Source organism: Gopherus flavomarginatus, chromosome 4 (genome assembly GCF_025201925.1).
Source record: "Gopherus flavomarginatus isolate rGopFla2 chromosome 4, rGopFla2.mat.asm, whole genome shotgun sequence".
Taxonomy (NCBI): domain Eukaryota; kingdom Metazoa; phylum Chordata; order Testudines; family Testudinidae; genus Gopherus; species Gopherus flavomarginatus.
The window spans coordinates 67,507,565-67,531,728 of record NC_066620.1 but is presented as its reverse complement, the minus strand read 5'-3'; the positions used below and the strand labels follow the sequence as shown (position 1 = coordinate 67,531,728).

Sequence of the window (24,164 nt, the reverse complement as noted above, 5' to 3'; positions counted from 1 at the left end):
AGGCACAATTACAGGCAAGTCACATCTTAGGTGCATTTAACATGCACGAATTCAGCTTTGCACAGTCGGCAAAAACGGGAAAAAAAAGAAAAACAACAATATAAAAACTGCATCTGTAGTACAGACAATTCTGCCCACCATTCAACTCAATGAAAGTTTTGCTATACCTGGTTTTTGCTTTATGCACTAACCGTGGAACGGAACCCCCACGTAAGATGAGACTTGCCTCTACTGTAAACGAAGTTGGAAAGCTGCCTTCTTGCGCAGGGCTATCTAGACCTTGTGGTTGAATGGTGCATTCTAACATGCTATGCTCTCTGATCTTTGTGGCACTGTTTGCCATATGATGCTCTGTAGCCATCCAGGAGAAGGGCCTTGGACACACGTGCCTAGAAAAGTGAGACCTTAACACCTGTCACTTCCACTTCAGCTACTGAACCCAGGTCAAGTCACTCTAGAGATGAAGGCTACTTGAGTGGGCTTTTCTGTGGAACCTGCTGCCCTTGCTCAGAAATAGGGGGCCATTTTATCCTTAAAAAGCCAAAGTGCAGTGCAATGTTGTCACACATTAAACAGCAACCATCCATTCTCAGGATATAGCAGGAGTTTGCCCTCAAAAATGCTCCTAGAATGAAATAGGACAAAATACACCTACCTTTCAGTGGGAATTTAATGGTTATTTTTAAATTAAAAGCTCTAGAAATTGATTTTTAACCATCTGGCATTTTTTTTGAGACTGATGGCTGCAGCTACCAAGCAAATGGATATTTGGCTTTATAAAGTGTTATCGGAAATGCGGTTATTAATTACCTCAGGCTAGTGGTCTAGCAATGTGTGCCCATTTATCCGTGCATACTGCCCCCCTCTTGCTCATGGCTCACAGATGCTCCACCTTTCTGACCAACTGCCTGATATCCTGTGCCAGGAGTTCTGGTTCCTCGAAGGCAGCAAAATGCCCCCCACGTGGCATGTAGGAGTAGACAACTATGTTCTTCAACAACTTCTTTGCCCAGGAGCGTGGGCAATGTGCCAACTCCTGGGGGAAAGCAGCAATGCCAGTGGGTACGTACACTCCAATCCTAAAAACCAAAACCAAAAAAGTTTCCCGTTAGGAGCTTTGTAAATCAGTATCAAGTATCAGAGGGGTAGCCGTGTTAGTCTGGATCTGTAAAAGCAGCAAAGTGTCCTGTGGCACCTTATAGACTAACAGACGTATTGGAACATGAGTTTTTGTGGGTGAATACCCACCCAATACGTCTGTTAGTCTATAAGGTGCCACAGGACTCTTTGCTGTTTTTGTAAATCAGTGTGTGTTCTTTGTGGAGGAAGATGTTATTTAAAGCAATTGGTTCTCTTATCAATAAAATGTCAAATAATCAAGCTCAATCAGATCTATTCACCAAAGAATATTAGTTCAAGATTAATCAGCACAAATACAGAAAGATAGGGGTTAAATCATTACTACTCCATTGATGTAGGAAACAATCCACTGTGCAATCTGTTCTGGAAAAATATATACTCACTACTGAGTAGCATGTATACCTTAGTATTTTACTGTGAAAGAAAACTCTCCAAATTTGTTTGTATCAGAAATACCCTAATATTTCTTTTCCAATGCAGTTTGCACTGGTTGTTCAAGGTTATTGGAATTTTGTACGCAGTTTTTTGCAACAATTCAACCAGTTTGCCTATTAGTCTCACAAACCTCAGCAGAACAGTTATCTTGTTCTTGACGATCTCTACCTCTACCAGGTACAAGAGTTCATACATTGCAGTTTATTATATTTCAGTGCAGAGTATGCTGGGAAAAATGGCTCACTAATACTTCTTTGTACAGCTGATGTAGATTTAGAGCACCAACTATCATTTTATATTCAGATGGTTAAGCCAAGAGTAGCAGAGAGTGTCGCTGTGATAGCTGCTTCATCTCTGTGAATTGGGCACTGAATTGTATATTCCATGGTGTGTTCTGGGTGACCACAGTTGCACACTGAAGAGTCTTTAATTTTCCAATTTGTGCAGCAAATATCCTCATCTGCCTTGCTTTGTGCGGATCCGGTTCAGGGTTGCCCACGAACTTCGCAGGAGATCGAAGCCAGGGATCTTCTGCATCAGGTCTTTCATGAGGTGTGTGTTTGTGACTTCTTGTGAACTCCATTCAGCCTTCCAAGCTTCATCAGAGTTGAAATTGCATTGGCAAAGGTTAAACGCATGTGTCCAAAAGGGCTTACATGACTGCGAGCAGTGGTGAGGAATGTTTGTTAAGGTCCTGGTGGATGGGGAGACATTAGTTTTCCATGGTCCACTGGAATTCCCAACGGGTAGTGGCATCATGATGAATGGATGGGGGAGCAATGTGCAACAGCTCCAGCAGCCAAGGTGTTTGGGCTCAACTTGAGGGTTCCAGTGATATACCACACTGCAGTATTCAGTTGGACATCAACAAGTTGAGTGTGGCTACTTCTGGTCCATATCGCTGCACAGTATTTGCTTCACTTTAACATAGTTATAAATCCTTTTTAGAAATACATACTATTGGCTAACAATTTTGTCCAACAGTCCCCCATGTTGTACCCAGCCACACAGACAAATGGAATGATTGGCTGAGAATCTTGTTTGAATCCAAGCTAAGCTCTCAAGTAGGTTAAAGCTGTTTTGAGTCTCTGTAGCTGAAAATTTGAAGGGTAGTAGAAATGTAACTGTCTAACCATTATATGTCTGCCTTGTGGTCAATTGCAATTGGACTAGTGGCAAATTAAAATAACTTGCTTCATGTGTTTAAAAACAAACAAACAAACAAACAAACCCCTATAGATCATAAATCCGATTGGCCCAGTGTGAGCAGACAGGCCTGGTGACCCTGGTAGGGTGAATTTGCCTTTCTATATGCATGCTGTCAGATCTTTAAGGCAACTTGACATCATAAACCAAATTGAGCTGATTATTCAATGTCTTATCATTCAGTGGTATAAATCGAACCTTACATTTCTGTGAAAATAGAATGAATTATATTGTGAAAATAAAAAGGATTAAAGAAATGCTGTCTGTACCTTTAAGCAAAATTGTTGGAATGCTGCAATCCAGGTGTCAGGAATACAGACATTAACATAGAACAGTTGCACCGTTTAAGGGCAATTGGTGAAGTATTAGCCTTAGATCGATAAGAGTTAGTAAGGAAGTAGGATATGCATGCTGTGCCCCAGGTGAATTTTACTGTTTTGCTTTCTTTGTCCCTTTGTCTAATTCCCGCTCTTTTATCTGTATAAATAAGACTGTTAGGGTCTTGCATGGCCACTCACATTATCTGGGTGTTATTAGCAGAGCGCTGTGCTAATAAAACAGAGTGGTCTGACAAACTGTGAGTCCTGAGTCTAACTTAGACATTTCTTGTATACTGAGGACAATACCATTTAGCTAATTGTTTGTCACTGATTAGAGCAGGCAATTTACCTTGTTCAGCATTCCTTAATGAATTGGTTTAGCTAGTTAACACATAGCTACCACAGAATCTCTTTACCCATGTGATGCTCCTTTATTTTCTGTAATTCCAAAATTTTTATTTGTATTTTGTTAAAATCTTTGGACAGTTTCATACATCATACATAGTATACCTTTTTTCAATAGCCAGACGATCAGTACCAGGCTAAACATAGGTTTAATAACTGTTTGGATGCTGATGCTTGAAATATTTAACATATCTTTTGATATTTTCCAAATCTCCTAGCTGTAGTTGCTGGTAGGGCCTGCAGTGGCACAGCAAATTGAGTCATGGCCATAGGTACTGTGGCCTCCTGGGAGTGCCTCCCTTTTTCTGGCTTACTACTTAGGCTGGAGAGATGGTGTGTGCCATTCAGGCTCTGAAATGCTTCCACTGAAGAGGTAAATAGCAGGGTTGGACTAGAAACAATCACAGACAGCTTCTAGAACAGCTTTGCGTGCTCTAGACTAGACCGGTTTAACACTTACTACACTTAAATTTGTGTGGCAGGAGCCCACACCCTCCCATGTAATCGATCCATCTCCTCTCAGTAAGCTGATTGCATTTTAAAGCCCCTGTTGCTGTTGTACATAGACCCCCTATACAAATCTAAAGGAATCAATTCCTTCCTAAAGGACAATTTTCTCAGTTTCCCTATAGAGCCTGAAATTAATGGTAGCCAGTCTTGGGGTGGGAAGGGAGGAATCATGCTCAGCAAAATGCTCCTGTTTAGCCTTATCAGTGGCAGTCAGCTCTTTACTAACCCAAAGCTAATACCTGTTCAGCATACCAAATTCCAGATAGTCATCCATGTTTTGCTTTAATACATTAACACACTACCACCTCTCCTAGAGGACCACTCCCTTTGTAATATCCTTTCTAAATTCTCCTTCCATATGTTCCCTTTTTACTTATAGCTGTGCCTCCTAGTTGTAGTAAAGTGATTACATGCTAATTCCCTTACTAATTCAGTGAAACTGTTGACCAAAAGGGAGCAGCTCATGATTGTAGGAGACAGAACTCTCACAGGAGCTAGCCTCAGACTAAACTCACTCCCAACAGAGCTAAGAAGAGCTCTGTTTTGAACACATCACATACAAAACTCATCACTGTGACTTCATGTTCCTTCAAGAAATTCTACACGTCACCACTCACCTCTACATTCCAAAAATAATCAAGCTATTTCTCCTATAGGTTGGGGGAAAAAAAAGAGAACACACCCTGTTTGTTATAGTGATAGTACCAATACAAGAATCTGGATTGATTTGTTTTTGAAATATGTGGGAGGAGCTCAACTGCTACAATGATGGAGCCATGTAAGTACCTAGATGGTTTATTCTATATGCCTGCAGTGGTGTCTAGCCTGCATCTCATCCCACCCCTTCTTTACCTGGTATCGGGAGCAGTGCTGGGGTTCTTGGAAAAATTCTCCTTGTAGAAGCGCATTGAGGGCACAATGGATGAAGTTACCCAATAAATCATCACATTGGTCAAAAGGTCATCCATAGAGAATTTCCTATTGAGGGATAAACCAGAGAAGCATCACTGTCACAGGGGCTACTCTCTGCATATTATCAGGTACATGCCCTGAAGAGTGGGCAGCCTATCTGTTCTCTACTCATCACTTGGCCCTAAGCTAAGCTGTAGAGCACTGAGCGTTGGTGCAATAGTGCTACAGTCACTCCATTACAATTCTAAACTGCGCAAATTGCCTTGTATATATTCTCTTGCCCTCTACTTAAAATTTAATCTCAGTGGTGGATTGTCTCACATCCCTACTGTTGTGAGCAGCCTTCCTTTAGTTACATTTCTCCCTCACACCCATTCATTGGCATGCTATTGTTCCATACCTCTCCAGACCTCCATTGTCCATGTCCCGGAATGATCTATCAGTCCAGGTAGAGAACTTCTCCAGAATGTATGCAGCAAGTCCCACAGGGGAGTCGTTTAGTCCACTGCCTAATTCAGGAAAGCAACACAACAGCTCTCAGGTTCACATGGCACTGTATTACTTCCACTAAGAATGAACTGGACTTCCAGAAAGTCTCCCATAGCAATCAAGCAGAGACTCTGGTTACTACCCACTTTTGTGCTATTCCATTTGGGACAGTTTAGTACTGGCAGAGACCAGATTGTCATCCTCAGACCCCCGCACCCTAGTTTTTTAATGCAGAGAGAAACCAAGAACTAGGACAGTCATGGTAGTGGCAGTAATGTCACGATGGGAAAGTGTCCAAAGGAACTACACTTTAAAGGAGACAGGAAATGGGAACAGCATTCCCAAACAATGGGGGTGAATGGAACAGGTCAGCTGGTTCTAAAAGCCCTTAGTCAGTGTTTATGAAGGCGGAAGGGTGAGAATGCTGTGCACCCACTATCTTCTTCTTACCCATGCTCTGTGAATCAAAATATAATAAATGCAGCATTTATATAGCATATTATCTGTTCACCTGGTGGGGCAGGGAAGTATTTTACAGTTAAGGAAACAGTCAGATGGAGATACGGTGACTTGCCAAAAGCCATGTGTAATAAATCATTGTTAGAACTTGACTAGAACTCTGGAGTTCCTGGTTCCTAGTTCTTTGCTCAGTCCACATTGCTCCTCAAACATTCGAGGCCTTTGTCCAGATGTGACAGGTATCTCATGGACCACATGCGTCTATTATACAAGCTCCACAGCCATGTGGAGACTGTACTCTACCTGCTGTGTCTGGCTTGGTGGCCTGGATGTGCAAATAACCGGTCTCTCGCAGAAGTTCATACACGTTCTTCTCCAAGTATGGGTATAAACGGCGGGAGTCTTCCCGGGTGAGGCCCACCAGCCATGGCACATAAGCCCCCAGCAGTAAAGACACCAGCCTCCCCAAACCTCCCGAGATGATGAAGACAAAATTCAGATGAAGCCCTTTCACGGACCTGGAACCAATGGTATTGAGGAATAGAATAAGAATCAGCAATATGGATTAACAATAATAACAGAGAACAAAAGGGATCTTGCCTCCAGGTTCCCTCTGAGATACAGAGCTGTGCTAGGACAGCAACACTGCACTAATCCCATCGGTACTTCCGGAAGAATGTCTTTCTCCTAACCATACATAGCTGTTCAGGCACGTGTATTCACAATTCCCTTACGTGAAGACATGTAGCAAATAGACTAGAGATAGCATAGCTGATACAAGCACCAGCACACTTGTGTTGGGGAGAACAGAATAACTACAGCAGTCTTAGACTCCATTTGACTTGACATAGCACAGCCATCACTGTGGCTTGGGTTGTTCTTAGAGCCTCATTTTGAAGCCTAGATAAGGAGGGCTTCATTGTGCATTTGCTGAGAAGCCTATGGTGAACCACACATGACTCTAAAGCTCCCAGAGACTCCCTGCCCTGGGTGCTAGCTGCACCTCACAATCCTCCTCCTACATGGGGCCAGATCCTCAAAAGTATGTAGGTGCCAGACTCCCATTGAAATTACTGGGAGTTGTGAGCCTCAATACTTTTAAGGATCTGGGCCATGATGACTAACTCCTTTAGAGCCTTCCCCCTTGATTTGGTCTCCTTTCACCTAGGGAGCTAACATGGAGCACATGCTTTACAACAACTCATTGTCTAAGGCTATGTCTACATTGCACTTTTGTCAGTGAAATTTTGTTGGCCAGGGGTGTGGTTTTATTTTGCCAGCAAGAGAACTCTCCCCTGCTAGCAAAGAGCAGCTACGCGTGAGACCTTATAGTGGCACAGTTGTAGTGTAGACATAGCCTAACATTTAACTTCCTCTTCTAAGAGTAGCCTCATGTTTCTCCTCCACCCAGATGTTCTAAACCTGCATTTTAGGCAGGGAAGGAATGTAAATCTCATGCTACCATTTAGCCTCTCAAAGGTTTCTCAACCAGATTTGAATCTCATCAATACTTCTTTCTGATTTGGAAGAGAGATCACCAGGTGGGCCTATTCTAAGCCTTAAGGCTGCCTTGGAGAATGAAATGGAGAGAGTACAGTTCACATTCACAGCTGACTCAAAGCTGGGAGTGATTGTAGAATATCAGGGTTGGAAGAGACCTCAGGAGGTCATCTATTCCAACCCCTTGTTCAAAGCAGGGCCAATCCTCAACTAAATCATCCCAGCCAGGGCTTTGTCAAGCCTGACCTTAAAAACCTCTAAGGAAGGAGATTCCACCACCTCCCTAGGTAACCCATTCCATCCCAAATACTTTAGATAACGTTGAACGCAACAGAACAAGTTTGAGAAATGGGCTGAGATCTACAAAACGGTAATGAATAAAGAGGTGGGGGTTTACGTAAGACGGGATAATCCAATGCACAAAACCAGAATGGAAAAGCAGAGCTAGGCAGCGGCAAGGCATCTCCAAGAATGGTCTGGATTTGGGGATAGTGTTCAGGATAAACTCAACAGGAGTCAGCTATGCATTGTTGCCTGGTTTGTAGTATCAGGATGGCTGTGTAGATCAGCTATGAAGCCAGAGCTGTAGCCTTACATTCAGCTTGGGCACTCACTGTGGCAAACATTTTCAAAAAATGGCCAGTAATTTTGGGTGTCAAACTTGAGGTATCCAAAAACTGGGACACTCAACATTAATGGCCATTTAAAAAAATGTGGATATCTGCTATTTCTTTTTTTTAAAAGGACACTAACTCTATGTAGAGAGTCCAAGTGACAGCAACATACATAGGAAAAAGTATGGACAAATCAGAGGAAAGAAGAGTGTTTTACTCAAGATGAAACAACTCTACAAATGCAAAGGGGACTGGGACCAATTCTGCATCAGCTTCACAGACTCCAGTTATGGTGCTTGTTTTGGGGTCAGTTTACATCCTAGGATCTCTCTACTAATTATGTGTTATGCTAGGTCAAGAACCATGTTCCAACTCTATCTAAGGAAAGCTTAGACCCCCTTATGGAATCGTAGTTTGCTTCTTGCTCTAGAATCCAGACTACTTCCTACCAACAATGCAGAAAAGTCAAGAGAAATAGTTTCAGAATCCTCCTGACTCCTGTTCACCTGGAGACTGCTCATCAGCTATATTTTGGTAAAAAGATTCTCTGGGCTAGGGCTGTTCACACAAGAGCTGTACAGATAACTTGGCAGAAGTCCGAGGACTGATGTTAATCTCTATCCATTGGAGAAGATGGCAAGCATCTGAATCCTTAATGCAAGGGTGCACCTTGCAGAGGTGACAGCTCACAGAATGTAATGCTCCAACTGAGTTGCCTGCCTGCTTGCTGGGATGTGTAGTCTGCATGCACCTCAACTCTGTGTTAAAGAGGAGTGTGATCAGCATTCACATTCTGGTCATCACTGTTCTGAATACTGCCAAACCCAAACATTTCAAAATCTAGAGCCAGGCCCTACAAATCATGAGATTTAAAAAAAAAAAATCAGTATATTATGGGTTCTTTCCATTTTCCTTTTGATTTTTAAGCATTTAGGGTTCATACTTTTCAGTTGTCTCCAACTACAAGGACTAGAAATGTTCTTTTTTTTTTTTTAAACGAATGAGGAGATTCTTATGTAGCCACGTGACCTCAGGGGCTGGGGAAGAAGATTCCAAATATCACAAGGCTGGGGATAAAACAACAAGAGTTGGCAACAATCTGTCCTGAGTACAAGGGGAAGGGCAGGGAGTGTCATAGGAACCAGAACAGACAACTATCCCTTTCCTAACTCCCTTTGCCACTCACTTTGGCAGCATCTGGGCCATGTTTACAGTGATCCGAGAGCCCCAATCTCCTCCCTGTACATAGAACTCCTGGAAACCCAGTCTCTGCATCAGCTTGTGAAATATCCGAGCAGCAGCCAGCGTGTCAAAACCTGTGCATAAGGAGAAACCTATTATTAAACACCTGTTCTCCCTCAGTGAGGAATCACTGATACCAGAGGGGACACAGGTCAGTGTTCTGTTGGGTATTGCCTAGTACTAGTCCTCTGGATCACAGTGAAGAGAGACTTGGGGATTGGAAGGCTTCTAATTACCTCTACATTCCAAATCTCCACACCCACCCCTACAACTTTGTGACCTCAGCCCCATGGACTTCCCCAATATCACTGCAAAAGATGAACTCTTCTCTGGCAGATGGAGCTGACCCATTATCACAAAGCAGTTAGCACACTGGGGTTAAAAGACCAAGAAATGAGTGCATTGCAACCATTTCAGTGTCCCATGGGGAAGATAAGCACTGAAAGCACCAGTCCAGGAGCACAGAATGAAGCAGATACAAGCTGCCTTCACCCTAGTATGGAGAGGTTGGGTCTCAGACACTAGACAGCCAGGTCTCTTGGATTATCATTAAGAAGCACTGTAAGGGTGCAGGGTGTTTTCCCAGATACAACACAGGGCACAGACTCTCCTTTCCTCTTCACTTCTGCCTTATCCACCTAGCAGTTCATCCAAATTAATCTTTCTACCCATACCTGCACCCTCCATCCTCAAATCCCTTCACTGGCTCCCACTTAGTCTCCAGCATCAAGTTCACATCCCTGCTTTTCCCGTTTAAAGCTATGTCGTCTTCAGCCCCACCCACCTCATTTCCCCTTCTTCCACTCCCTAGTCTCTGCACTCATCCTGCATCTTCTCTCAGGACACCTTATGGGCCTATAACAGTCTCCCAATTAAGGTTCCCAGCACCCTTCCTTATCTCCTCCAACCACCACTGGAACCCCCAACCCCGATCCATGAAGTGTCCTGGTTCTAATGACCACCGACCTCACATTGTCCCATGTTCTATTGCACCCCTATTCCTTTGGGGAAGGGATCTGTTAGGTATACATCACCCTATTGTACAGCATGGTGTTCACCTATTGTGCTACATACATGAGAAAGAGCTGGCACAGAAGAGGACTTGTTGGCTCAGGGGGGTCACATAATAGGATACAGAGTCTTTCACCTCTAGGACTCTGGTTCCTTTCTGGTTCCAGGCTGGGGGGACTGGCGGGGGTTCTCAGGGAAGTGGAAAATGGATTATGGAGCCTATTGTCTATAGGGCATCAGTTCCATTTCAGCCTAAGGTTGGGGTGACTGGCTGTCTTGAGGTGTGTGTATAGAAAATGAGATATGGAGCCTTTTACCAGGGCAATAATTACCTGGCTCACAAGACTAGGGCACAAAGCTTTTCATTTTCAGGGCATTTAGTGGACTGTGTGACTTGAGATGTAAGTCTGAGTCCAGTTCCCACTGTACACATCAACAACACAATAATCGTCATCATAAATGCCCCCTCCCTTCCAGCCCATCAGAGACACCAAGGACTGACCAGTTTCTGGAGTATGAATTGCCCTCTCATATTTAGGTGTGATCCCTAGAGGTCAGGGGAGGCAGGTTGAGAGAAGTGTGCCCTGTCCTTGCCCCTGCTGTACCTGTTCTGGGGATACCAGTCTCTAGGGCCATCAATCCACCACCAGATTTGTTTTATTAAAAGAGCAGGTGGAGAACTCAATTCTCAACGTTCAGAAATTAACCCATGGTTTCAGGAATGTCTCCCAGATGCTATTCCAGAAAGCACTGGCATTCTAATTTACTCCCTCCTGCCCATCACTCACCTTGTTGGTGAGGTGCCTCGGAGAAGCCATAGCCTGGGATGGATGGGCAGATGACCTCAAACACCACATCCTCATTCAGGCCATGCCCAGCTGGGTCAGTGAGCAGTGGGATGATCTTATAGAACTCATAGAAGGAGCCAGGCCAGCCATGCACCATCAACAAAGGCCTGGCTGCCTGACCCTTTGGGATGCCAGGGGGCTTCACATGGACAAAATGGACTTCAATCCCTGCCACAAACCCAGGAGAAACAAGTTAATGCTTCAGTTGCTTCTCAGCTCCTGGCTTAGACCTAAAGGAGAGAGGCAAATTCCTAGCCAGTGTTCACGGAAGAGCTGCACAGAGACCCACAGCAGAAAGAAGAAGCTGCTCAGCTGGAGCTGGGAGGGGGATGCCCTGTACTCCTTTGGGTTTATGTTTGCTCCTTTGTAGATGAGGAATAACGCCACAGTGAGAGAGGCCCAGACCCCAGCAACTACGTCTGTTGGGAAAGGAGTCCTAAATTTGTCCTCCTGAAGCTGATTCCTGTGAGGTGGTGACCCTAGCAGACAATGGATGCCTTGGATACCTCAGCCTGCTTTACTGTATCTCAGTGCAATGCTGAGCTCTGCATAGAACTAGCTGCGTAGTCTTGGGTTCCAGAGAAACCTGCATAGGAGGGCAGATGAGAGGAAGTGAAGTGGGGGATCTCAGAGAATTGTGGGGGCTCCTAGGATGGAGTGCTAGGGACGGGAAAGAAATGGAGGGGTGATTCATGAGTGAGGGGACATGGCAATGGGGCAGCCAGACAAAGGAAATAGAGGGAACTTGTTAGGAGCACCAGGGCCACTAGGGGAGCAATAGGTGGGTGCTCTGTGGAGGAAGAGGCACCAGGACCTCTGGAGGAGGCAAAGGGACCATTCGGGGCACCTGAGACTCACCTTCAATAGTTGTTTTGAAATGTGGATATTGGTTCACAATTTCCAGCTGCTTCTGCCAGTCAAACTGGTTCCTCCAATAGGCAACAACTTTCTGTAGGTAGGTGGAGTTGAAACCATACTGGAAGGCAACTCCCTCAAGTGGTGGTGTGTAGCGGGCCTGGTCCAGGCGCTGGTGCAATTCCTGCAGAGGGAGAGTTCCCACACTGCTCTATCCCAGGCCAGGCTCACAGGGGCTGCTGTCAGTGCCCATTACCCACTGGAGGAGATGTTCTAACAGGGGAGCCAAGGATAAAGTCTTCTGCCTGCCCAGGGTCTTAAAGAAGCAGCCCTGCTTTCTATATCATTATGTGGGGCCCAAAGGGCACTGTCCAGGCAGCCAAATGCCGCACAGGGCCTCCTGGATCAGGTACATGGTGAAAGTATGTTTTGTATGTTATTGGTTAGGACCAGGAACTCCTGGGCTCTGCCTCTGACTTGCTATGTGACCTTGGTCAAATCATTTCCCTTCTCTGTCTCAGTTTCCCTATCTGTACAGAGAGGTAATCCCACTGACCTAATGCAGATTAGGGGCTGGGAGGCTGTTAATGACTGTAAAGGGCTTTGACCTCCTGGGAGGAAAGGTGAGTAGAGGAGGCTGCTGCGTGGTAGTGCCAGATTCTAGTCTATCAGCATTCTCCCAGAGAGCCTAAAGCATCCTGCTCGGTGAAACACCTGGTTCTTCTTCGAGTGATTGCTCACATCCATTCCAGGTAGGTGTGCGCGCCGCGCGTGCACGTTCGTCGGAAACTTTTTACCCTAGCAACTCCAGTGGGCCGGCAGGTCGCCCCCTGGAGTGGCGCCGCCATGGCGCTCGATATATACCCCTGCCGGCCCACCCGCTCCTCAGTTCCTTCTTACCGCCGTGTTGGTCGTTGGAACTGTGGAGCGCGGCATAGCTGTCCCTAGCTCTCCTTGTTAACTACCGTTATTGTTACAGTTGTTAGTTAGATCGTTAAGTATAGTTAGTTAATTAATTAGGTGTAAATAGTATTGTATATAGTTGTTCGCTGGTCTGGGCTGTAGCCCTTCCCGGCACCCGGCACCGGGCTCATGCCTGGTTCGCCGGGCTTTAAGCAGTGTGCGGCCTGTAAAAAGCCTATGCCAACCAGCGACCCCCACGACACGTGTCTGAAGTGCCTGGGGGAATCGCACAGGTCGGACAAGTGCCGCATCTGCAAGGCTTTTAAGCCCAGGACAAAGAAGGAGAGAGACCAAAGACTCAGGACTCTCCTCATGGAGGCGGCACTTGACCCGGCAGCTTCACAGGCCGTGATCTCGGCGCCGGCACCGGATCGCACCGGCACCGGGAAGACTCCCCGGCACCGACCTTCCCCGGCACCGGGTGCAGAGGCGAGACCGTCAACGTCTGCTACTCCAGCCAGGCAGACCCGAATGGAGCGCCCGGCATCGACATCGGCCGCGGCGCCACCGGCACCGTCGACTCCGGGCCCGGTGGGTCCGTCGAGTCCGGTGCCGCTAAGCTCCCCCATAAGATCTGGGGTTGAGCTATTGGTCCCATCCACTCCGGAGACCTTCGCCTCGGCACGGGACCTTATCGCCCTAACTGAGTCTACTCAGCCGCCACCCCCGGTACCTCCGGTGCGGGTCGCATCTAGAGGCAAGCCCATGATGACGGCACCGTCTCGGGACTCGCGCTCGCGATCCAGGTCCCGACGCCACAGTCGCTCGAGATCCCGCCGCCGCTCGCAGTCCCGGCACCGCTCCCCTCGGCGGTACCGGTCGCACTCGCGGCACCGATCGACCTCCAGACGGTCGCGGTCTGACTCCAGCCGTCGATACCGGCACCGTGACTCTAGGAGCCAGTCTCGCTGTCACTCGCCGTGCCGGTCGACCTCCCGGCACCGAGCTGGTGGCAGGTCCCGGTCCCGGTCGACCTCCCGGCACCGCGTCGGTGGCAGGTCCCGGTCCCGATCCCGATCCCGGCACCGAAGCAGCGGCCGGTACCGTTCCAGATCCCGGCACCGAGACAGAACCCGGTCCCGATCCCGGCGCCGCTATGACTCCCGGTACCGATCCCCGGCACCGACAAGATCTTCGGTGCCGACCCGCGCAGACCCTTACCAGCCGGGGTCGGCCCCGCCATGGCCTTCTAGGCAGCCGTCGGTGTCTTCTCAAGCAGACAGTGTGTATGCGCTGGGCACCGACAGGCAGGTGGCATTGTTTCAAGATCCTCCGCAACAGGACCAGGGTCCGCAGCAGTGGGGGTTCTGGACCCCCTGGGCATACCATCAAGCCCAGGGCCCCCAACAGCTTCCTGCTAGGCCTGCAACGGCGGAGCACAGGGTGCCAGAGGCTTCGTTGTCTCGCCCCCCTCCCTCCCCGGCTGGAGAGGAAGGATCCAAGCAGCAAGACCCTGCTCTTGCTCCTGAGACAGAGGCGAGGGCTGAGGGGGACCCCCCACTGGACACTTTCTTGCCGGGGGTCTCCTCATCCTCCTCCCCTGATGAAGCGGTGGCTGGCACCTCCTCCAGTAGCCCTCCTCCACTGGATCTCAGGGCGCACCAAGACCTCCTTAGGCGAGTAGCTCAGAATCTGAGCCTGCAAGCCGAGGAGGTCTCTGAGATCGAGGACCCTGTCGTCACCATCCTCTCATCTGATGCTCCCACCAGGGTCGCCCTACCCTTCATTAGGACGATCCAGGCCAACGCCAATACAATCTGGCAGTCACCGGCCTCCATCCCCCCTACGGCGAGGGGCGTCGAGAGGAAGTACATGGCCCCCTCCAAGGGCTACGAGTACCTCCACGTCCACCCGACACCGTGTTCCCTGGTGGTGCAGTCGGTGAACGAGAGGGAGCGTCATGGGCAGGAAGCTCCAGCCCCCAAATCCAAGGAGGCCAGACGTATGGACCTCCTCGGCCGCAAGGTCTACTCAGCTGGGGCCCTTCAGCTCAGGGTTTCAAATCAACAAGCCCTGCTCAGCAGATACGCTTTTAACTCGTGGGTGGCAGCGGACAAATTCAAAGAGCTGCTGCCACAGGAGGCCCGCCAAGAATTTGCAGCCATTCTGGACGAGGGCAAGAAGGTTGCACGAACCTCGTTGCAAGCTTCTTTGGACGCTGCAGACTCGGCTGCCCGCACCCTCGCCTCGGGGGTAACGATGCGCCGTATCTCCTGGCTTCAGGTCTCTGGCCTTCCACTGGAGCTCCAATACACCATCCAGGACCTCCCGTTCGAAGGCCAGGGCCTGTTTTCAGAAAAGACAGACCCCAGACTTAAGAGTCTCAAAGACAATCGGGTCATTATGCGCTCCCTCGGGATGCACACGCCGGGAACGCAGCGCAGACCCTTCCGGCCACAGCAGCAACAGCAGCGCAGGCCATACCCCCAGTTCCGCCAACGGCAGGACCTCAATAGGCGCCGTGGCAGGAATGGAAGGCGTAGGCATTCGGGGAACCAGGGGGGGCAGAATCAAAGCTCCTCTAAGCCCCCGCCTGGGCCCAAGCCTTCGTTTTGAAGGTGCGCCCGAGGGCGCAGTAACAGTTTCCCCCACGGATCCTTCCCCCCCGTTTTCCAACCGCCTTTCGTTTTTCCTCCCGGCGTGGACCCAAATAACATCGGACCGCTGGGTCTTACGCACGGTGCAGACGGGATACCGCCTGCAGTTTATATCATTTCCTCCTTCCTGCCCCCCTTCCTCGTCCCTCTTCAGGGACCCCTCTCACGAGCAATTCCTTCGACAGGAGGTACAGACGCTCCTCAACAAAGGAGCTATAGAGGCGGTTCCGGAAAACGAGAAAGGCAAGGGGTTTTATTCCCGCTACTTTCTGATCCCCAAGGCCAAGGGAGGCCTCAGGCCTATCCTCGACCTGCGAGAGCTCAACAAATATCTAGTGAAGTTGAAGTTCCGCATGGTATCCCTGGGGACCATTATCCCATCCCTGGATCCGGGAGACTGGTACGCCGCCCTCGACATGCAGGACGCTTATTTTCACATTGCCATTTGGCCACACCACAGACGTTTCCTTCGATTCGTGGTGGGCCGCCTTCACTACCAATTTGCAGTCCTCCCATTTGGCCTTTCTACGGCCCCGAGGGTATTTACAAAATGCATGGCAGTCGTTGTGGCACATCTTCGGCGCAGTCGTATCCACGTGTTCCCTTACCTAGACGATTGGTTAATTCGGGGCACGTCGGAACTACAGGTTTGCAGCCACGTCCGCAGGATCACCGACCTGTTTGCTACCTTGGGCCTCATGATCAACATAGACAAGTCCACCCTGCTCCCCACGCAGAGGGTGGAGTTCATCGGGGCCGTCCTGGACTCCACCGTGGCCAGGGCTCTTCTGCCGTTACCGAGGTTCCAGGCGTTGTCGGCGATCGTTCAGCGATTGCGGGCAGCCCCCTTGACATCAATACGGACATGTCTAACCCTGTTAGGCCACATGGCAGCATGCACATTTGTGACCGGTTACGCTCGGCTTCGCATGAGGCCCCTCCAGTTGTGGCTCATCGCATGTTACCGGCCGGCAAGGCAACCGCTAGAGATGCTGATCACAATCCCCCAGGGGGTGTTAGATTCTCTCGGCTGGTGGCTAGACCAGTCCGTAGTGTGTGCGGGGCTCCCTTTCCACCCACCTCAGCCTTCGGTGTCCCTAACAACAGATGCCTCAGATCTCGGCTGGGGGGCCCACCTGGGAACCCTGAGAACACAGGGCCTGTGGTCCCCGCAAGAGGTGAAGCTGCACATCAACATGCGGGAGTTGAGAGCGGTCCGCCTTGCTTGTCAAACATTCTGTCACCAGCTTCGAGGTCGTTGTGTTGCGGTGTTTACCGACAACACGACGACCATGTACTATATCAACAAGCAGGGCGGCACCAGATCCTCTCCCCTATGTCACGAGGCGATGCGACTCTGGGACTTTTGTGTAGCCCAATCCATTCACCTCACGGCTTTCTTCCTCCCCGGAGTACGGAACACGCTGGCGGATCGCCTGAGCAGATCCTTCCTGTCACACGAGTGGTCCCTTCGCCCGGACGTTGCCCTCTCAATCTTCCAGAGGTGGGGTTATCCCCGTGTGGACCTCTTCGCGTCCGGGGGGAACAAGAAGTGCCAGGCGTTCTGCTCCTTTCAGGGCAGGGAGCCCGGGTCTATAGCGGATGCCTTCCTTATTCCGTGGACGACCCACTTGTACCACGCCTTTCCCCCGTTCCCACTGGTCCACAGGGTCCTTCTGAAGGTGCGCAGGGACAGGGCTCGCGTGATCATGGTAGCCCCGGCGTGGCCCAGGCAACATTGGTACCCCATGCTGCTGGACCTGGCCATAGCCGACCCAGTTCCCCTGCCCCTTCACCCGGACCTGATTACCCAGGAACACGGGACTCTCTGTCACCCGGACCTGCAGTCGCTGCACCTAGCGGCGTGGTTCCTGCGTGGCTGACCGGTTCTGAACTGCGCTGCTCCACCCCGGTACGGGAGGTACTTTTGGGCAGCAGGAAGCCTTCCACTAGAGCGACATACTCGGCCAAGTGGAAGCGTTTCTCCTGTTGGTGCGTGGAGAAAGGTCTCCGCCCTATGGAAGTTTCGGTGGCCAATATCTTAGACTATGTTTGGTCCCTCAAACAACAGGGCCTGGCGATATCGTCTTTGCGGGTCCACCTGGCAGCTATCTCCACCTTTCACCCGGGTGGGGATGGCCGCTCTGTTTTTTCTCACCCGACGGTGACTAGATTCCTGAAGGGGCTGGAACGTTTATACCCTAACGTCCGTCTCCCTGCTCCAACCTGGGATCTTAACCTGGTGTTGTCTCGGCTCATGGGGCCCCCCTTTGAGCCGTTAGCTACTTGCTCCCTACTCTATCTCTCTTGGAAGACTGCTTTTCTAGTAGCTATCACCTCAGCTAGGCGGGTGTCGGAACTCTGGGCTCTTGTGGTAGACCCCCCGTATACAGTCTTCCACAAAGATAAGGTGCAGCTGAGGCCACACCCTGCCTTTCTCCCCAAGGTGGTCTCGACCTTCCACATCAACCAAGAGATATTCCTCCCGGTTTTTTTCCCGAAACCTCACTCTTCAGGCAGGGAGCAACAGCTCCACTCGCTTGATGTCCATAGGGCTCTCGCGTTCTATGTGGAGAGGACCAAACCGTTCCGCAAATCCCCCCAACTTTTCGTGGCAGTAGCGGACCGCATGAAGGGGCTTCCTATCTCCTCGCAGAGGTTATCCTCATGGGTAACGTCCTGTATCAGGACCTGCTATGAGCTGGCCCACGTTCCTACGGGCCGTGTGACTGTGCATTCTACCAGGGCGCATGCGTCGTCGCTGGCTTTCCTCGCCCGTGTGCCCATCCAGGAAATCTGTCGGGCAGCGACCTGGTCATCAGTCCACACCTTCGCTTCCCACTACGCCCTGGTCCAGCAGTCAAGAGAGGATGCGGCCTTCGGATCTGCAGTGCTCCATGCCGCTACTTCTCACTCCGACCCCACCGCCTAGGTATGGCTTGGGATTCACCTACCTGGAATGGATGTGAGCAATCACTCGAAGAAGAAAAGACGGTTACTCACCTTTGTAACTGTTGTTCTTCGAGATGTGTTGCTCACATCCATTCCACACCCTCCCTCCTTCCCCACTGTCGGAGTAGCCGGCAAGAAGGAACTGAGGAGCGGGTGGGCCGGCAGGGGTATATATCGAGCGCCATGGCGGCGCCACTCCAGGGGGCGACCTGCCGGCCCACTGGAGTTGCTAGGGTAAAAAGTTTCCGACGAACGTGCACGCGCGGCGCACACACCTAACTGGAATGGATGTGAGCAACACATCTCGAAGAACAACAGTTACAAAGGTGAGTAACCGTCTTGTTTTACCCTCTCTTTTTACCATGGTGCTGTATTATAAGCCCTGGGAGCTGAAGGCGCCTTTTTATCCATAATATGGATCTGGCATGGAACCCTGTACTGCCCCAGCAAATGTGCCTCACCCTTCCCCTGGAGGGACAGTGCTCTAAAGGGGAAAATATGAGGGTCAGTCTCCAAGGCCTATTCAGTTCTTGCAGTCTGAGCAGAGACACCAGACAACAGATGCAGGGTGGTTTTGTGATCTGGCCACTCACCATGAGCAGCTCCTCAATCAAATCAAAGGACAGCAGCTTTCAGTCACTACTCACGGGGACTGGAATGGAACTGATGACCTAAAAATGAAAGTCTCCATTGCTCAATCCTAGTTACCTGACCTGCCCACTACTAGTAAATTAGAGTCTGCACTTTCCCATAATAGTTCTGCCAGTGCCCCTCAGCCTGACCTGCAGCCTCCCTGCTATTCCCAGCCCTGGGCTCCTCACACACAGCTCAGCTGATGCCCTCAATCCTGACCTGCAGCCCCTTGCTATTCCTAAACCCATACAGACAGCTCTACCATTCAGTGCATCTCAGTCTCCACCAGCAGCCTCTGCTGTTCCAGGCATAGACCTCTCAGAAGAAACTGTCCTGGACTCTGTGGAGATTCTGATAAACTTCCCTTAGACTGGGGCCCAGAAAACTCAGTTATTTTGTGATCTAATTTGGAGTAGAACTCAAGTGTGAAGGGATGGATAGCCAGTATATTGTCCCATAGTGTCAGACAGCTGTGCTGGAGTATTCAAGTACAACGCTAAGGTCACTAGGACATCACCTTGAAGCAGTTAAATGGATCTGACTGAATAAATCTACCTCTCTGCTTTCTACTCTCCACCAGCTGCCCCTCCCTTGATACCTCTCCCAGTTCCCTATTTCTCAGTCAGTGATACCTGAATTTCCCTGTCAGATGTTTCAATTTGGAAGGATCGGATTTTCTCATCTTCTTTCTCTCTTGGGGGTCTCTCGCCTGAGCCCCACCATCCATCTCCCATTTCTAGAGTCTTGATCTTCCGTCTAGACAGGAGCCAACAAACCAGAAGCCCTCCAGCTCCCAGAGCAGCCGGGGCCAGAATTACACTCCTCCAGGGACATTTAAAGGACCTAGGAAGACACAAGATGCTGACATTCAGGAACAAAAGCTTCAAGACACTGAGACTGCACCAAGACCCATATACATACATGTGAGTTTGGGAGGGGATGAGCACCCACAACTCCTATGAAGTCTACAGGGGCCATGAGTTCCCATCACCTCAGGAGATCAGGCCCTAGGTGTCCCTGCCAAGTTGGGGACACCCAGAATGAGTGGCCAGCTCTGAAGATGTCAGCCTAAGAGCCTGGAAGGTTAGAAACAGAACAACAATTTAAAAAAGAGCTGAACTGAACTGCACCAGCTGGAGAGAAGGTTCTAGGCTTCCACAGAGCTCCCCCACCAGCTCTGCAACAGGCCATCAAGGTACCACATCTGCAACTAATGAAACATGGTTTGAGGAGACTGGATCACCACCTGCTTGGCCACTGGTCACAAGGCTACCCAGGCCCTCTCCTTGTGGTGACCAGCAATCCCATATTCTTAACACCAGAAAAAATATCAGCACAGACTGGGGAATTGGTCACGGGGAACATTGGGAGGCCTAATGTTCAGATATACATTCGCACTGCAGTGGGGGAGGGGAGCACACATGTATATCTCAAGGTAGGCAAGTTAGCTCATCCAATAAAGAGTTGGATTTGTGTCTCTGCCATTCATGGGAGTGTGATGGGGGAAGGGAGTGGAGTTTTCCCAGTGCACAGCAAGAGTGGACTCTGGACAAGAGCAGACAACTGCCACCAATCTCTGAAAGGAGCAGTCAGCTCAGGAGCATTGAGACAGTCTCCCCCAATTCCACTCTGCAGGGCCTCCCACATGGTTTCATCACAGGTTTGAGCATCCTCTAGGTCACCACTGGGCCTGAGGCCTTGGTTTCTCCACAGAAGGAAAGATCTGCAGGACTGTGCCACTGGTAGACCAAGTGGCAGCTCTTGCCAAGGTCATAGGCATTACTAAGAACTGACAAACTCATAGCTGGAAACCAAATCAGTTCACCTGTATGTTAGTTTTGTTCAGAATATGTATTAGTCTTCTAAGAAGGCATTTAATATTTAGATTATTACGTGCTTTTAAGTTGTTGCATGCATTAATCTCACTTGCAATGTATGTACTCCATGCTACAAGATAAAATATACGTTTGTTTTATAATTATAAAACTGCCTGCTCTGAACTTGTGAACTCAGACAGGTAGAGTGGATCACCCTGCCCATCCAGGAGGACTATCAAAAATTAAGTGAGCTATTGTAGGACAAAAGCTTTGTTACTACCCCATCCACCCATGGGCAAGTATGTGCAGGAGGCCTTGTCCCATTGGTTTAGATGCTGGAAGAGGGAAATAAAATTAGCTAACATGAAGATTTTTCATCTCTTTGCTATTTGGACTCTCACCAGGGCTGGAGAAACAAAAAGCAGAGATCCCCAGGGTCAGCCTGGGTTAACCCCTAAAAAGAGATTCAATTCTGATAGATTATATCTGTCACCTTTTGAATCACAGACTGAAACCCATCTATGTATATATGCTTGCTTGCTTTAACCTGTAAATAACTCTAATTTCTTTTCCCCAGTAAATAAAACTTTAGTTAGTTTATTATAGGATTTGCTACAGGTGTTGTCTTTGGTGAGAGATCTAAGGTACAGATAGATCTGTGATAAGTGGCTGGTCATTGGGCACTGGGAACACCCTGAATATTTTGTGATTTTTGATGTAACTGGCCATTAATCATTAAGTCCAGCTTGCCTGGGTGGCAAGATAGACTGGAAGACCCAAGGGCAGTCTCTATGACTCCATAATAAGACTGGTATAGTGATCTAGGAGTTCACATTGGTTACTCAGTTGGTGAAATCTAATTACAGAACATACAACCAGTTTGGGGCCTCTACCTGGTTTTGTGAGTCTGCCCTGAGGTTGGCCACTCCAGACAGCGTGACAAGGGCCATCTCTGTCTGGTGCCCCCATTCCTTCCCTAGGGCTGTCACTCTCTAGGGCCCATACTCACCATGACAGTGGCCCTATATCATGTTGCAATATGGTGCTGTAAACTCAGGCTATCTAGGAAAGTGTCATGTAATCAGGGCAGGCATTAGCAAATATGAGGTATCATTTAAAGCCATTCAGTCATCCCTCAGCTATGTGGTCTCTCCAAGCCTTGCTCCAGCTCTTCTGCCAGCTGTGGGAATAGTGACTGTGTCTAGACCTGGCACGGGGGATTGTGGAGGAAATTAGGAGGGTCAGAAAAGGACATTTGTGGGGACACAGAGCGTGAGGGGCTGCCCTGTGCCTAGCCAGGGCAGTGAAAAAGGGGGAGACAGCTCCCACTCCACTCACACGATTTGGAACAGAAACAGCACCTGCTGGGCTAGGGTTGCCACCTCTGAGGTGCAAAAAAATGGGAGATCCTGCTGATCCTGAGCCAATAAAACCGGCCAGCTGGCAGTGTGTCCTGAGCACCCTGACAAATTTCCCCAAACAGCTACCTCAAAAAAGGGACGATCCTGGGAAAACCTAGACTGGGGTAACCTTAATTACTGGATACTCTGCGACTGAAATGGGGCAACATTCTCTGAAACAGCCCCAGTGAAGTTGCTGAGCAGGAGGCTCCTGTCAGTTCTGCCTGCCAAGAGGGAGCAGGGTTCCTGAGAACAAAAAGCCTAAGCCGTCCCCTTCATGGTGCTTTCCGGGCACTGAGCAGTTTATGCAACAGGTAATCGAATCCCCGTGCACTTAAATCCCAGAGGTTTAGCTGCCTGGAGGCCTGAAATACAGAGTATCATGGCAGGTTATGGCACCAATTCAGGGCTGAGCAGCTTTAACCCTGCTAATCCGCATCAAGTGGCTCAGATCAGCAGCCCCTTGACTGCCCCAAAGCAGAGTTCACTAGCAAAGCTTTCTAAGTCCAGGGGGTGCACAGTCAACCACTCCCAGGTGACCCTTCCGAATGGAATGGCTACACTAGGTAGTGTTCCGTTCCCAGCATTAGATTAGTGCTGGAGCTTAGACCAACGCCCCTGTTGGACTTTACCCCTCTGCCATGATGCTAGATGACTAACAGCACAACCCTCATAGCACTTGCCCCCAAAGGGCTCTCCTGCACCTGCTGCACTCACCGGACACTCCGAAGGATTTGCAACCACATGTCTGTACAGGTGCCTGTGACTTGCAGTTCAGTTCAGCTCAGCCCAGCTCTAGTGCTGGCCTTAGAAACGCACGGGCCCCAACCGCAGCTACCACCTTCTCTGCTTTCTCAGTGACGTTGCAGACTACCTATATATAGTGTACTAGTGCCACCTGTTGCCTTAGTGTGGAATTGAAGATGGCCAAGTCACCTGGGCACCTCTCCAATTCATCTGTAGTTTTGGATGAGACAAAAAAGTGGGGCCCTGTCCTAAGCATCAGGGTGTTCTAGCTGCATTGTAGCCTACGGAATCATATTTTGCCTCCCTAACATTCCTGTGCAGTCACATTTGGATAAAGGATTCTCCTTTGCTTCCTGTCCTAAACTGCCTTGTAATACCATTTGTGCAGAATGGCTGCTGTATTTCACCTCCGAGATGCTGACACTTCATTGATGGGGGAAGAATTTTCCATGTCTATGCAGTGTTCAGCTGAAATGGAACAATTAATAGATTTCAAGGCCAGAAGAAACCATTGTAATCATCTAGTCTGACCTCCTGTGTAACACAGGCCAAAGACTTTCCCTGAAATAATTCTTGTTTGAACTAGAGCACATTTTTTAGAAAAACAACATTCATGGAGATCCTTGGTGCTAAAGTCCCATTTTCTGAGAGTCTCTCTGCATTTTCAGGGCAGCCTGCACCTCTGGCAGTGGGAGGAAAATGGGTTCCCTGGGCCTTTCAGAGCCTGGCATTTGGATTCATAAGCAGCGATTGTATTAAGAAATCAAGTGAATGAGGAGCAACAGAACGAGGAATTAGAACCCAAACACATGGAAGGCAGCTGGGAAATCCTGTAAGAATGCTAATTAAAGTGCAACAGACTGTGATCTCTCTGAGATGAAGGAGAGCCTAAGGGACACCTTATACTGGGAAATCTTTTATTATTTCTTTCTTAGCAGTAAATACAAGTGAAGTGGCCTGTGCAGTTAGATGAGGAAGTGGCTCAAAGATCTCAAGGTAAAATCCTCTGTATGAGGAATGCTGGAAAGGAACCAACATAGATAGATAAGGCTCCAAAGAGAAAGGTAAGGACTGAATGAGTTATTGCTGGCAAAGGGCTAAGGGGAATC

The 24,164-nt window shown here is 49.2% G+C and overlaps 1 protein-coding gene across 2 annotated transcripts; it reads right to left on the bottom strand.

The window, feature by feature from the left end:
- Window positions 1-652: 652 nt before the first annotated feature.
- Window positions 653-23,163, bottom strand: LOC127049374 (epoxide hydrolase 1-like). 2 transcript variants are annotated; one of them, XM_050950029.1, is made up of 9 exons: window positions 23,026-23,163; window positions 19,724-19,934; window positions 11,950-12,130; window positions 11,032-11,259; window positions 9,177-9,306; window positions 6,180-6,394; window positions 5,329-5,437; window positions 4,869-4,994; window positions 653-1,079 (listed from the first exon to the last, which is right to left on the bottom strand). In XM_050950029.1, the coding sequence occupies exons 1-9, from the start codon at window positions 23,052-23,054 to the stop codon at window positions 878-880; spliced, it is 1,431 nt and encodes a 476-aa protein (XP_050805986.1). In that variant the 5' UTR covers window positions 23,055-23,163; the 3' UTR covers window positions 653-877. The 2 variants fall into 2 exon arrangements, with proteins under 2 accessions (XP_050805986.1, XP_050805987.1); XM_050950030.1 differs by lacking the exon at window positions 11,032-11,259.
- Between the last annotated feature and the right edge of the window lie 1,001 nt (window positions 23,164-24,164).